Source organism: Culex pipiens, chromosome 1 (genome assembly GCF_016801865.2).
Source record: "Culex pipiens pallens isolate TS chromosome 1, TS_CPP_V2, whole genome shotgun sequence".
In the NCBI taxonomy this organism is placed as follows: Eukaryota; Metazoa; Arthropoda; class Insecta; order Diptera; family Culicidae; genus Culex; species Culex pipiens.
The window spans coordinates 64,660,510-64,673,033 of record NC_068937.1 but is presented as its reverse complement, the minus strand read 5'-3'; the positions used below and the strand labels follow the sequence as shown (position 1 = coordinate 64,673,033).

General features: G+C 39.8%; 1 protein-coding gene across 3 annotated transcripts in view; it reads right to left on the bottom strand.

Annotated features, from left to right (window-relative positions):
- The window catches only part of LOC120429738 (JNK-interacting protein 3), a 67,724-nt gene extending 58,761 nt beyond the window's left edge, over nt 1-8,963 (bottom strand). Inside the window, exons 1-2 of one of the 3 annotated variants that reach the window (XM_039594793.2) lie at nt 8,826-8,963; nt 8,435-8,559 (exon numbers count right to left, since the gene is read on the bottom strand). In XM_039594793.2, the coding sequence (XP_039450727.1) occupies nt 8,435-8,500 (66 nt within the window). In that variant the 5' untranslated portion in view covers nt 8,501-8,559; nt 8,826-8,963. Of the gene's footprint in view, nt 1-8,434; nt 8,560-8,792 lie in introns of all 3 variants that reach the window. The other 2 variants (XM_039594795.2, XM_039594794.2) reach the window with 2 other exon arrangements.
- Nucleotides 8,964-12,524: the final 3,561 nt, after the last annotated feature.

Genomic DNA, 12,524 nt, shown 5'->3' with positions numbered 1-12,524 from the left:
TGGTCTCTATTATCCTCTGGTGTCATCCACATTACTTTAAAATATCCATACAGCCCGTGACAGAGCGATTTCCTTAGGGTGTCCAAATTACCCCACACTCCCCTAATGTCCAACAAATAAAACAACGTGTTATTTTGTAAGTAATTAAACTTTATTGAATCCATTTGACAACCGGAACCTCCTCTACGTATGCGGTGACGTTGTGACCTGGGCGTCCCAGACGCCAAGTTCGAGTCCAGCGGCGTGCGGACTGGTGGGGACCATCGCTGATTTGGTTGTCCCAACATCCCCCCTTCTCAATTAACACTGGAACGCCCAACGCATGTCCAACTTACACGGACGCCCAAGCCTCCCAAAAAAGTTGGAACGGTAACTTCAACTCGCTGGTTCTCGGGCATTACTCAACCAATCAAGATGATTCTTGTTACCACTGATTTGTAAGAATGTCTAGATGATTCTAGAACTTTGCAGAACTTAATTTGATCAAATCTGTAATTTTTGCGATCAAAAACATCGTTCCACCTTTTTTAAAACAACTGTCTCCGCGGAATTTTTGGCGATTTTTTTTTACACGCGAAAAAAAAAGTTGGAACGATGTTTTTGATCGCAAAAATTACAGATTGGATCAAATTAAGTTCTGCAAAAGTCTAGAATCATCTAGACATCCTAACAAATCACTGGAAAGAAGAATCATCTTGATTGGTTGAGTTATGACAGAGAACCATTGAGTTGAAGTTACCGTTCCAACTTTTTTGGAGCCTTGGGCGTTGGAATGTTAAGCTGGTACGAGTTGAACCGCTGAGGCTTCTTTCGAACTCGTGTAGAGCGACGAAGAACCGGTACCAGCGACGCAGGCTCGCTTTCAGGTGGTGCAACCTGCTCGGGTGATCTTGGCATGGATGGCGAGCATTCTGGGACACCAGGTGACGAGCGTTGATCCGGACTTGCTGACTGTAGTGACGCGTCCAAGACCGTCGGTGTTGTTGGGTCCGCAGCCGGTGTTGGTTTCGACAGATTCCAGGAATCCAGCAGGATGTCGAGGGGCAACTTCGGCTTCTCTGCTCCATCTGTCCTCGGATCCCAATCTGCACGACTGAGAAGCTGGTATACATCACCTGGCCAACCCGGTCGCAAACAACACCAGGCGCCCAGAGCCACTTGTTTCCGCTGTACAGCTCCTGCTGCTGGCGGAACATCTCCGACACGTAGACTTGCTGCTGCTGCGAGAACCACTTATTTCAAAGGGGATTTGAATTAACTTACTCGGCATAGATCTCGATTTTTGATCATCGGTGATTTTGAATGCCAAACACCAATCTTGGAATAATTCAGAAGTAAATTCCAATGATAAAATTCTATTCAGAGATTGCACTTCTAGTCTTTATTCGGTTTTATACCCGAATGGGTCAACTTGTTTTTCTTCTGTTAGAAATCCATCAACAATTGATTTGGTTTTGACAAATCAATGTCGGTATTGTGGTCCTTTTGTGACTCATGCTGATTTTGATTCTGATCACCTTCCAGTAACTTTCTCACTTTCTCATGAAGCAGTTACCAGACCCACCCAGTCACGAAATAATCTAGCAGAGCTGGTTCTGCCAGAATCCTGCTAGAACGGTAGAACATTTCTGCTAGAATGCTGTAAGAATATCCAGCTCTGTGAGAACTCTGCCAGAATCCTGCTAGAACGTCGTGACTGGGCAATAGTTCTGTGTTTAATTACCACAAAGCTAATAGGGACGTGGCGTTACATCGTGCTGCCACCTGGTATTTGTAAGTGCAAGAGTGGAAAAGTGCTGAGTCATCGTCTAAAAATAGACGGCGTCCTATCTCGCCTAGCAAAATGAAGTCGATAAAGCAGTCGGTTTAGATGAGAAAAAGTGGAAGAAAACGTGGTCTAAAAATAGCGCCGCCATCCCCCTATTGGGACAGGTATCAGCATCATATTGAGAATAATTTAAGTCATGATTTTGTTTTAGAAACCAAAGCTGATATTGATTCAGCCTTGGAATCTTTAACTAATGCAATTTTGGATGCTAGGAATATTGTTATTCCTAAAGTCCAAGTCAAATTTGATTCTCCCATTATTGATGACGATCTTCAGCTTCCAATGTTCGTCGAAGACAGTATCAACGTTCTCGTGATCCTGCACTGAAGCGAATTCAAAAAGATTTGCAAAAGGTTATTGACCACAGATTCACTCTCCTGTGAAATGAAAAGTTCGCAAGAGATGTCGAACAAATTAAACCTTATTCCAAACCTTTTTGGAAACTTTCAAAGGTTCTTAAGAAACCTCAAAAACCAATCCCTTCTTTAAAAGATGGTGATAATATCTTATTAACTAATGTGGAGAAAGCTCAAAAACTTGCTCAGCAGTTTGAGAGTGCTCATAATTTCAACTAAAATGTTTTGAGTCTTATTGAAGATCAAATTTCAATAGAGTTTCTGAATATTGTTGAACAAGAATTTTCATCAGATGAAGTTTTTAATACGGATCTGAATGAAATAAAATCTGTTATCAAAAAATTTAAAAATATGAAAGCCCCTGGTGAGGATGGCATTTTTTACATTTTAATTAAAAAATTACCTGAAGCAACTTTAAGTAGCTTGGTCAAAATTTGCAACAAATGTTTTGATTTGGCATTTTTTCCCAGTAGTTGTAAAAATGCCAAAGTAGTTCCGATTTTGAAACCGGATAAAAATCCTGCTGAAGCCTCAAGCTATCAGCCCATTAGTTTGCTTTAATCTATTAGTAAATTATTCGAAAGAATAATTCTTAATAGAATGATGACGCAAATTAATGAAAATTAAATTTTCGCTGATGAGCAGTTTGGATTTCGCCTTAGGCATTCATCAGTTGTTGAGAGCACCAAATCTGAGGGCTATTCTACTGGCGCTGCTCTTCTAGACATAGAACAAGCATTTGACAGTGTTTGGCATAAAGGTTTGATTGCGAAATTGAAAAGGTTTAATTTTCCGATTTATATCGTGAAAATTATTCAAAACTATTTGACGGATCGTACTCTGCAGGTATGTTATCAGAATAGCAAATCTGATCAACTACTTGTACGTGCTGGCGTCCCTCAAGGAAGCATTTTGGGTCCAATTTTATACAATATGTTTACTTCTGACTTGCCTGATTCGCCCCCAGGATGTCAGAAATCACTTTTTGCTGATGATACAAGCATCTCCGCTAAAGGTAGAAGCCTTCGTGTCATCACAAGAAGATTACAAAGAAGCTTGGATATTTTCAATTCTTATTTGAAAGAATGGAAAATTACTCCAAGTGCTGCAAAAAATCAACTTAATATTTTCCCTCACAAACCAAGGGCTGATTTTCTTAAACCAAAAGGTCATCACATTATAAAGATGAATGAGGTAAATTTAAAGTGGGAGGATCAAGTGAAATATCTTGAACTTGCTTTTGACAAAAACCTTACTTACAAGGTTCACATTGAAAGTATACAGGTTAAATGTAACAAATATATTAAATGTTTGTATCCACTTATAAACAGGAATTTTAAATTTTGTCTCAAGAATAAACTGTTAATTTATAACAGGGTGGCCATCAGATTTGGATTTTTAATTTCCCGGTTTTTTCCCGGTTTTCTCCCGAGGCCAGAAGGAATTTTTCCATATAGTTTTAAATCAAATTACAATGTTTTTTATAGACTGACGTTAGTATCAACATACTTTTTGAACCCATACACAACGTATACACTATACATTTGGTTCAATATTTTTATTTCTCATGAAAGCTTTCAAATTGAGTACAAAAAGTAAGAAGCCGTTTTTAACAGTTATTAGTCCAAACCCTTAATTTCCATAATGCTTGTGATTTTTCATCTCCATGCTCCACAATTTTTCTTAACTTAAAATCAATAAAAAATCGTTTGGTATTAAATTTAAGAATTACATAAATTATTACTGGAAAGCAGGAAATAGCATTTACAATGTTGGGTATGAGTATGGGTAGAAAAGATTTGTGTAAATACTCTTCAGTTTTCTTTGAAAAAGCTTTTGTAAATTCAAGAAGAACGATTCTTCCAGAGAAAAAGTGCCATATATTTAAACAATCGGTACCTTAAAACATTTTTTGCTGATCAATTTAGTATCTTCGGCAAGGATTAAGGTATTGATGGGATGATTTCTAGAAAAAATGTAACTGTCAAAAAAAACCCCTCTGAGTTGGCCTGTATTTCAACCCCTCATCGCGACTCCCAGATCGCGCAAACATAAACATAATTCTCGATACATCCTTTGCATGAGCCGTGCCAAATTATTAAAAAAAAGAAAAAATAAACATGTTTGGATTTTTTTTTTATTTTGAGTAACACAGAATGGTAAAAAATCAATTGGCCGTGCTCCGATTTTCTGAACAACACAAACGAAACAGTCAAAATTCAGTTCAACTTTTGTTTACGGAATTTTCAGATAAGAATTAAATAAAACCCAACAAAAACTCAATTTTTGTGTTTAAATAAAAATAAAAAGTGACTGTTTGTATTGAAATGACTATTATGCAGTTGAACTCTGAAAATATTGTAATTTTAAAATATCTGGAAATTATTTAAAATTTAAATTACAACTTCAAAATAAATTTTAAAAGAAAGATATTTTTTTCAAATGTTCTGAATTTGAACACAATTTGATAGTTATTTAACTGTTGAAAGATTCCCAAATAACTATATTAAAATATCTTAAATACCAAATATTTCCGACATTTTAAAATTATGCAAAAGTACATACTCAAATCTGATTTAAAAACACAAACACAAAGTTTCATAGCAATTTGTCCTTAATAATTTGTTTGACTGAGAAAGCCAAAAAATATCTTATAAAATACTACTGAAAACAGATTACACCAAATGTTTTACAGTAAAAATTGTAAACAGTCCGTCGAGTCCGTCTCGATTATGCGAAGGTTTGAACAATAAAAAACAATTCTTATTTTTTTATTTTCTTACTTTTAACATCAAATTCGAGTTCTGCGACTTAATTTTAGTCACTGTTGAGTGGTTGATTGCTCTTATTAAATTTAAAAGTGCATTTTTTCAATATTTAATTTCAGCCATTTTGATCGCCATATGAGATTTCATAATTCTAAATCATTTTAAAGTAGTTTAGGCTGGTGCACATTTTATTTAAAGTTTCGAAATTGGCCCGAAAAATCAGGGGGCAATTTTTTTTCAAAAGACTTCAAAATTATAATGAAAGTTTAAGTGGAATCAACTGAAATCAATTTTAGTCCATTCACCTGCGTTCGGAATCATTTTTAGCATGTTTGGGTTGATTTAAAAATAATTTGAATTTTTGAAAATTTTCGATGTTAATTATTTTTTTTCGCTAAAATTTTAGTTTTCGTCAAATCTAAATTTTTTTTTAAACTAATGATTGTAAAACAACTGAACTAGTGTAAAATGCATTTTAAAACAATTTTTCCATGCAAATGCTTTTTATTTCAATATTTATATATTTTATTTTTTCCGAGGCCTTCGGATAATCGAGTCTGAACTGTATTCTTATTTTTAACGGCGCACATCAAGCTAAGCTTTTTGCACCACGATTTTCGGTACCCAAATTCTAGTATCTTCGAAATTATGGGAACTGTCGGTTATTTATTCCCTAAAGTTACTGTCTACAAAAACAAAATCAAGCAGATGTTGACTCTTTTTACAATCATATTGTTGGAGGGTTAAATCCGTAATTTTGACAATTTTGGAATAAAAAAACAACAACTTCCTTGGCTGCTGTGCACCCTTAAGTTGATATTGAAATACATAATAAAATAAAAATAAATTGTTTATTGTGCTTATGAAATTCAATACTTATTGAAATAATACTTCAAAAATCATACCGCTGAGTAAATTTTCTATTTGCACGCAAACTTGATCGGCTACCTGGTGAACGAAAACGGGATTCGTCCTCTGCCAACTAGGGTTTAAGCTGTTGTTGACTACAAGCTTCCGACAACCGTCAAGGAACTGCGTCGGTTCCTGGCCCTATTTAACGTTTACAAACGGTTCATATCAAAGGCAGTGGACACTCAGGCTGAGCTGCTTCGCTCTCTGATTCCCGACAACCGGAAAAACGACACCAGGAAGATCCCATGGAGTGACGCGTCCAAGGACGCCTTTGTTCGGTGCAAAAATTCGCTGGCGGATATCACACTGCTGCATTATCCCGACTCGAACAAACGATTGGCTCTAATGATCGATGCTTCGAACACGTCTCTCTGGAGGAACATGGCAGCCCCTTGGATTTTATTCCGAGAAGTTCTCGGACTCGCAGAGGAATTACTCAACATTTGGCAGAGAGCTAACCGCCATGAAGCTTGCTGTCAAATACTTCCGGTTCTTCTTGGAAGGGCGTGAATTCATCATTTTCATGGACCATAAACCGTTAACACACGTTATGGGCTCGAACTCTTCTAGTAGGCTGCCACATGAGGACAGATATCTGCGCTACATCTCGCAATTTACTACAGACATTCAACACATCATTGGGATTAACAACACTGTTGCCGATGCACTTTCACGAATCGAGGCGATTTCGGCAATCGATCTGAACGCAATCACCAACGATCGGGTCGGAGATCCGGAGCTGCAGAAGCTGCGCACGTCATCCAGTCTGAAAATCGAACCTGTCCACATGCCCAACACATCGCGACCTGTCTACTGCGACGTGTCAGTGAAAAATCGTATTCGTCCCTTCATTCCAGCAAACCACCGCAACAGCATTCTGCACCAACTGCACGGACTGGCTTACTGATAGAGCAACCCGGAGACTTGTCAGCGAAAAATTCGTTTGGCCGTCCATGGCCAAAGATGTCACCAGTTTTGTTCGAGCTTGTGTGGACTGCCAGCGGTCGACGGTAAACCGTCACACAGTTTCTCCGTTGGGCAGCTTTGAAGTCCAGGTTTCGGCACATACACATCGATCTGCTCGGCCCACTTCCACCATCGAACGGAAACCGTTACCTGCTGACCATAATTGACCGTTTTACCCGTTGGCCGGAGGCGATCCCTCTACCAGATATGATTGCACCGACTGTCGCTAAAGACCTAACCTAGGAATGGATCTCACGCTTTGGCGCACCGGAGACGATTACGTCGGACCAAGGTCGACAGTTTGAGTCCGATTTGTTTCGAGAGCTTTCGTACATTCTGGGTTCCCATCACATCCGGACAACTGCATACCACCCTCAATCCAACGGTATGGTGGAACGGTTCCACAGAACACTGAAGGCATCGTTGATGAGTCGCGGCGCACGCAACTGGTGCGATCATCTACCCGTCGTGCTACTTGGGCTACGAATTGCCTACTTGAGGTCTAGTGCTCTGCTGCAGACCTGGTGTACGGCCAGGCTCTTCGCGTTCCCGGTGAGTTCTTCGACGTTCCCGATCAGAAGGTGGACCGATCAGATTTCGCCAAGCAGCTGCAAGAAGCATTTTCTGAAATCTGGTCGCCTCCATCGTCTCATCACGCGAAACCGACAGTCTTTCTACACAAGGACCTCAAGTCGTGCAGCCGGGTGTTTGTCCGAGTGGATGCAGCCAAACGGTCCTCACAACAACCGTACGAAGGACCGTTTGAAGTTTTGGAGCGTGGGGATAAGTTCTTCGACGTCTCGATCGCTGGAAAACAACAGAGAATCTCAATCGATCGAATTAAACCGGCATACACGTGCGACAGCTACGTAGGAGACCGCACGGTAGTTACACAATCCGGCCACCGTGTCCGGTTGTTGGTGTAACTGGGGGGGGGGGCGCCTATGGGTCTTGCTCCGAGGACCACCCTATGACTCCATCCGTCTACGAACCACCCTACTACAAATGTCAAGAAAAGAGAAAAGGAGACGGCAAGAGAGAGTAGGACATTCGCGTCGCACGCAACGCGCGGAATCGTTTTCTATTTAAAGAACTGAATTAAACACTAAATCGCGCCTTTAATCGGTCTCCGACACCACGTCCCCCACAATTCTATAAACTGTTGTGTTTCATATGTTATAGGACCTTCTCAATAAAAAAAAATCTGGAAAAGTGTTCGTGAAAACACTAAGAACGATATTATTCGTAAAAGCAAACTTGACATTTCGTAAACTTTTAAACGTTTAACAAAAAAAATTGAAGAACATAACGATTTGATTCAAATCACGGTTTTTTATGAATACTTTTAAACGTGCAAGTCATCAGCACTCTGATAGCATTTTGTGAAATTTGTTAGCTTTAAAAACGACACAGCTTTATATTTTTAATTCTCAAATTCATTAAATTTTATTTATCTAAATAATTCATTGACAGTTTTTGTTATACCATGGTGTCATATCGGCAGCCTTAGGCATATCAAAGGCACCAAAAAAGTTCAGTCAGATTAAAAAAAAATTAAAGAAAAAAGACCGATTTCGTAGAGAATTGCTCGAATTTACAATTACCTTTTCCGACATCACCGTGGTTTCATCATGGGTTCCGTAAACAATTTCGCAGCTATCGGCATCCATGTTTAATGACTAGATTGAATTGTTTTAAAAATTATTTGCACTGACTTAGTTTTCTGCTTCTACAACATAATAAAAAAGAATGAATTAATATGTAAAGATTTTTTTTAAGGCGATTAGCTTTGAATGAAATAAATTGAGCCTGATTTGTTATTTGTTGTCGTTCTCATTGATAAGCAGGGAAGCCAGTTAAACTGTTGCACTTTAATTTTACAGATCTGTACTTCTACAGATATATATTTGAAGGTATTCCGCTAGCGATCGGTATATGAAATATGTTAATAGAAGTGAATACTATCAATTTCGTTCGATCTTTTCTAGTACGGACTTCACTATGTTTTGAACACTCGGTATCGTACTGTTTTGTTCACGCATTAGCATATTTTAGCTAAGTAAAAGAAATATGACTGTGTTTGTAAGAGAAGATACACGCTAACCAGGCAGTCTCAATTTTGAGATGAATGTCGCAAACCGGCTAAAAGCATCGAATCACGGCTACGTCACGACTGTCAATGTCATCTACATACAAGGCGAGTGAAATCAAAATCGAACCAAATTTTTAGCGCGTAGCGTTTGGAAAGGTCGTATGCGCATCGGTCATAATTTACAGAAAATAAAAACTTTTTTTAGTTTTTTTTTTCTTCAAAAAGATTTACATTTATTCTCGGACTTGAACTTGGGGATCAGCATTCAATTCCATCAAGCACATCATATTGGCAGATCACCTTTTTGTGTTAAATGAAAAACTAGTTTAAAACATTTTCGATGGAAATTTAGTGAGTATTTTAAAAGCGCAATTTATTCCAAACCAACGGTCAGGAAGAGTCAAAAGTTTTTTTTTTCAATTAAATATATCTTTACATTCTAAGTGGTATGGCTAAATGCTCTTCATCTTTGTTATATTTTTCGTTTTACTATTACACGCAGAAAAATTAAGGGTTATCAAATTGATAAATAACATTATCAACATCACTATTTTAAAGTTATTGTTTTGATAACGTTGATTTATCGTTTTGATAAACTTCAACCATCAAAACGAAAATATGTTTTATTGTTTTGATAAATAAAATTTTCACGCAGTTTTGGCCATGCACGTTTTCTCCTTTCAATCAAAGCATAAACAAACAATTATTTAGCGACGTGCTGGAAGATGCTTGATAAAACATCATGTTCAAAAGAAGTTTAGTAGGCCGGAAATGCCGCAGCGACTTCTGTCCCGCGTGTTTACCGTGGAAAACTGCATCTTCCGAACCTCCGGGTGTGTGCGGACAAAGTGCGTGATCAAAGCTGGAGAAATCGGCTGCTTTGCCGGCATAAGGCTAGTACGCAGATCAGAAGGAAGGGGGTCAAGAAACAGCTTTACGAATAGCAGAACAAAGGAGAGGGAACGATTTCTTGGGGCTTTTCTTCACCCTATCTGGCTTGCTTTCGCTGCCGCTGCTGCCCATTTGAAATTTTTCTTGACCGATTCCTTCCGAAGTGCGTTTACCGCTATAACCATTTCCGACCCGGAGAAATAGCAGCAAAAGACTTATGCTTAGAGAAAAAGGAGTAAGTATTTTTTTTTAAATTAAGGGTACCTTTTGATTGTGCTAACTCCCCGAATCTTGCATTGAACCAGGTATTTGGATGCCGTAAAACTGCTTACTGGATGGATTTGACCTTGAGATGTGCGAGGATGCTTGCGAAGAGTTGCATTCGCAAAACAACATTGCTGACACGGTGTCGGAGTTGTTGGTCGAGTAGAGTTCCGAGGCGATTGATCCATCATCGAGGCAGCATCCGTTCGCTCATTCTCCGAGCACATTGCCCAGTACAAGATCAACGACGTCGTTAATGCATATTTGGAAATCACCGTAGATAGCAAGAAGAGCCAGAATGCGTCAGAAAATTGAGCAGAAGGATAAATTCGCACATTTATGAGAATAAAAACAATTATCTAGATGTATTTTGCTTTTGTTTCATTTGAAATTAAAGAAAAAAGAAAAAAACATCAAGAAAATGTTGATAAATATAATTTTCATTTCGATAAAAACACTTTATAGTTTTGATAAAAATATTTATCAAAACGATCAATATTTTTATCAATTAGATACATTTTGCAAGTGACGTTTCTTTTATGACGCTTATCAAATTGATAATACAGTTTGTCAAAATGATAAATTTCGGTTGTCAAATTGACAAGAAAACTTATTGATTTTGATAAAATAAATTATTGGTTGCCAACCGATAATTTTATTTATCGAATTGATGTCAGAAATTTATCGAATTGATAATTCTTTTTTCTGCGTGTAACTGATCACATTCATTTATTTACTTCAAATTGTTTTTCATTTTTGCATTGCGGGGAACTCTTTCAAGCGAGCCCCCACTATCACCCAACCAAAGTTTGTCTCCCGCAGCTCCGGAAATCCAACACCAAATTTGCGTTTGGCCCCTAGAAGGATGTCCACCTCCCCTGTGACGTAGAACGAGGAATCCGCCAGTTGAATCCCGCAAGGAAGTTCCCAGCTGGAAACGTCCTCCAACACGATTGGTAGATTGCTGGTTACCTCTTCCATGACCAGGCAATCCACAGAGGCTCGGAAATCACCATACAGAGAATGCAAAGGTACGCTTACATCGTGAGTGATGTTGCTGCGTTTACCATTTGCACCGCCAACTACAGTGTTCACCGATCTTGCAGGTTGATCCAGTTTCGAGGCAAGACCAGCGCGGCTGGTGCCAACCTGCGAGGCGCAATCCAGGAGGGTACGTCACTGATGCTTTGCGCCGCTGCTGTCCATTACCTGCGCGATGGCTGTCATCAGGATCACCTTGGAGTCGTCTCGAAGCTGGTTGCCCACACATGACATTGCGGACGAGCCACTTGCTGTTTTCTCCACTACTACTGACTCGGGCTCCGGTATCTTGTTCGGCTTCGACTCCTCGAGCTTGGACTCAGACTGGGCGTGTGACGATCTGGCTGGCTGAGCGTTCTCGAAGGACAGCAACGTGTGGTGGCGCTTCTCACATTTTCGGCAGGAGTTCTTCAACCTGCACTCTTTGGCGTTGTGCCCCTTCTGCAGACAGTTGAAACAGTTGGCGAAATCGGGGCAGCCACAGTTGATGTGTTCGCCAGCACAGAATTCACATCGTGCTGAAACATTCTCTGCTGTCGTGGCCACGTGGGAATTGTGCGCCATGGTCTTTGGTTCTCCGACAGGCTCTGGATGCTCACCACTCTTCGATGAGTCACTTGCAACCTCAGATCGCTCCAACACGTTGCCCTGTGCCGTGAGGTAGGTGTCGGAGCTGGACACCGGGACCTTCAACGGTTGCTGCTTGTGGACCACTCTCTCTTGATGTGTTTGCGCCAGGGTCACGGTCTCCAGGGCGATCAGCACCAGCGCGTACTGATCCTCGAAAACATTGCAGTCTTCCATGTGGTGTTGCAACTCCTCATAATCGACCAGATCCAGTATTTGGTCGTGATAGAAATGCCACTCCACGTAGTAGTTGTCGAGCTTCACTTTTTTCGCCACATCTTCCTCGGGTTTGTTCTTCACACTCACACTCGAAATCACCGACATTAAGTAAAAAAAGTAAATCTTTCCCAGTTCCTGAGGGGAACACCCTTAAAGAGTATCGGGGCCGGAATTTACAAAGCGGATTCAGTGGCAATTTCATTCCCAACTTAATGTTAACATGTTAAGGTTAATTTTAACATTCCATAGGTCGCCTTCCTAAGGTGTCGTGGCCCGTAGCCTAGTGGTAACGCTCCCGCCTAGTAAGCGTTAGATCGAGGTTCAAATCCCGGCTCGGACCAACACAACTAGTGATCGTTTCTCTTGTGGATATGATTGCTTAGAAAAAGGAAGGTAGTGCATCGTCACAAGCTGGTCCTTATCACGACAATCACCAACATTGCTCAGATTGAAAAGAAGAAGAAGAACGCAAACTGGTTGCCGTTCACCACCAAAACACAAGTTGAGCAATGCCGGAATCACGTTTGCTTGTTTAAGCCACTTTTCCTCTTGTAGGAACC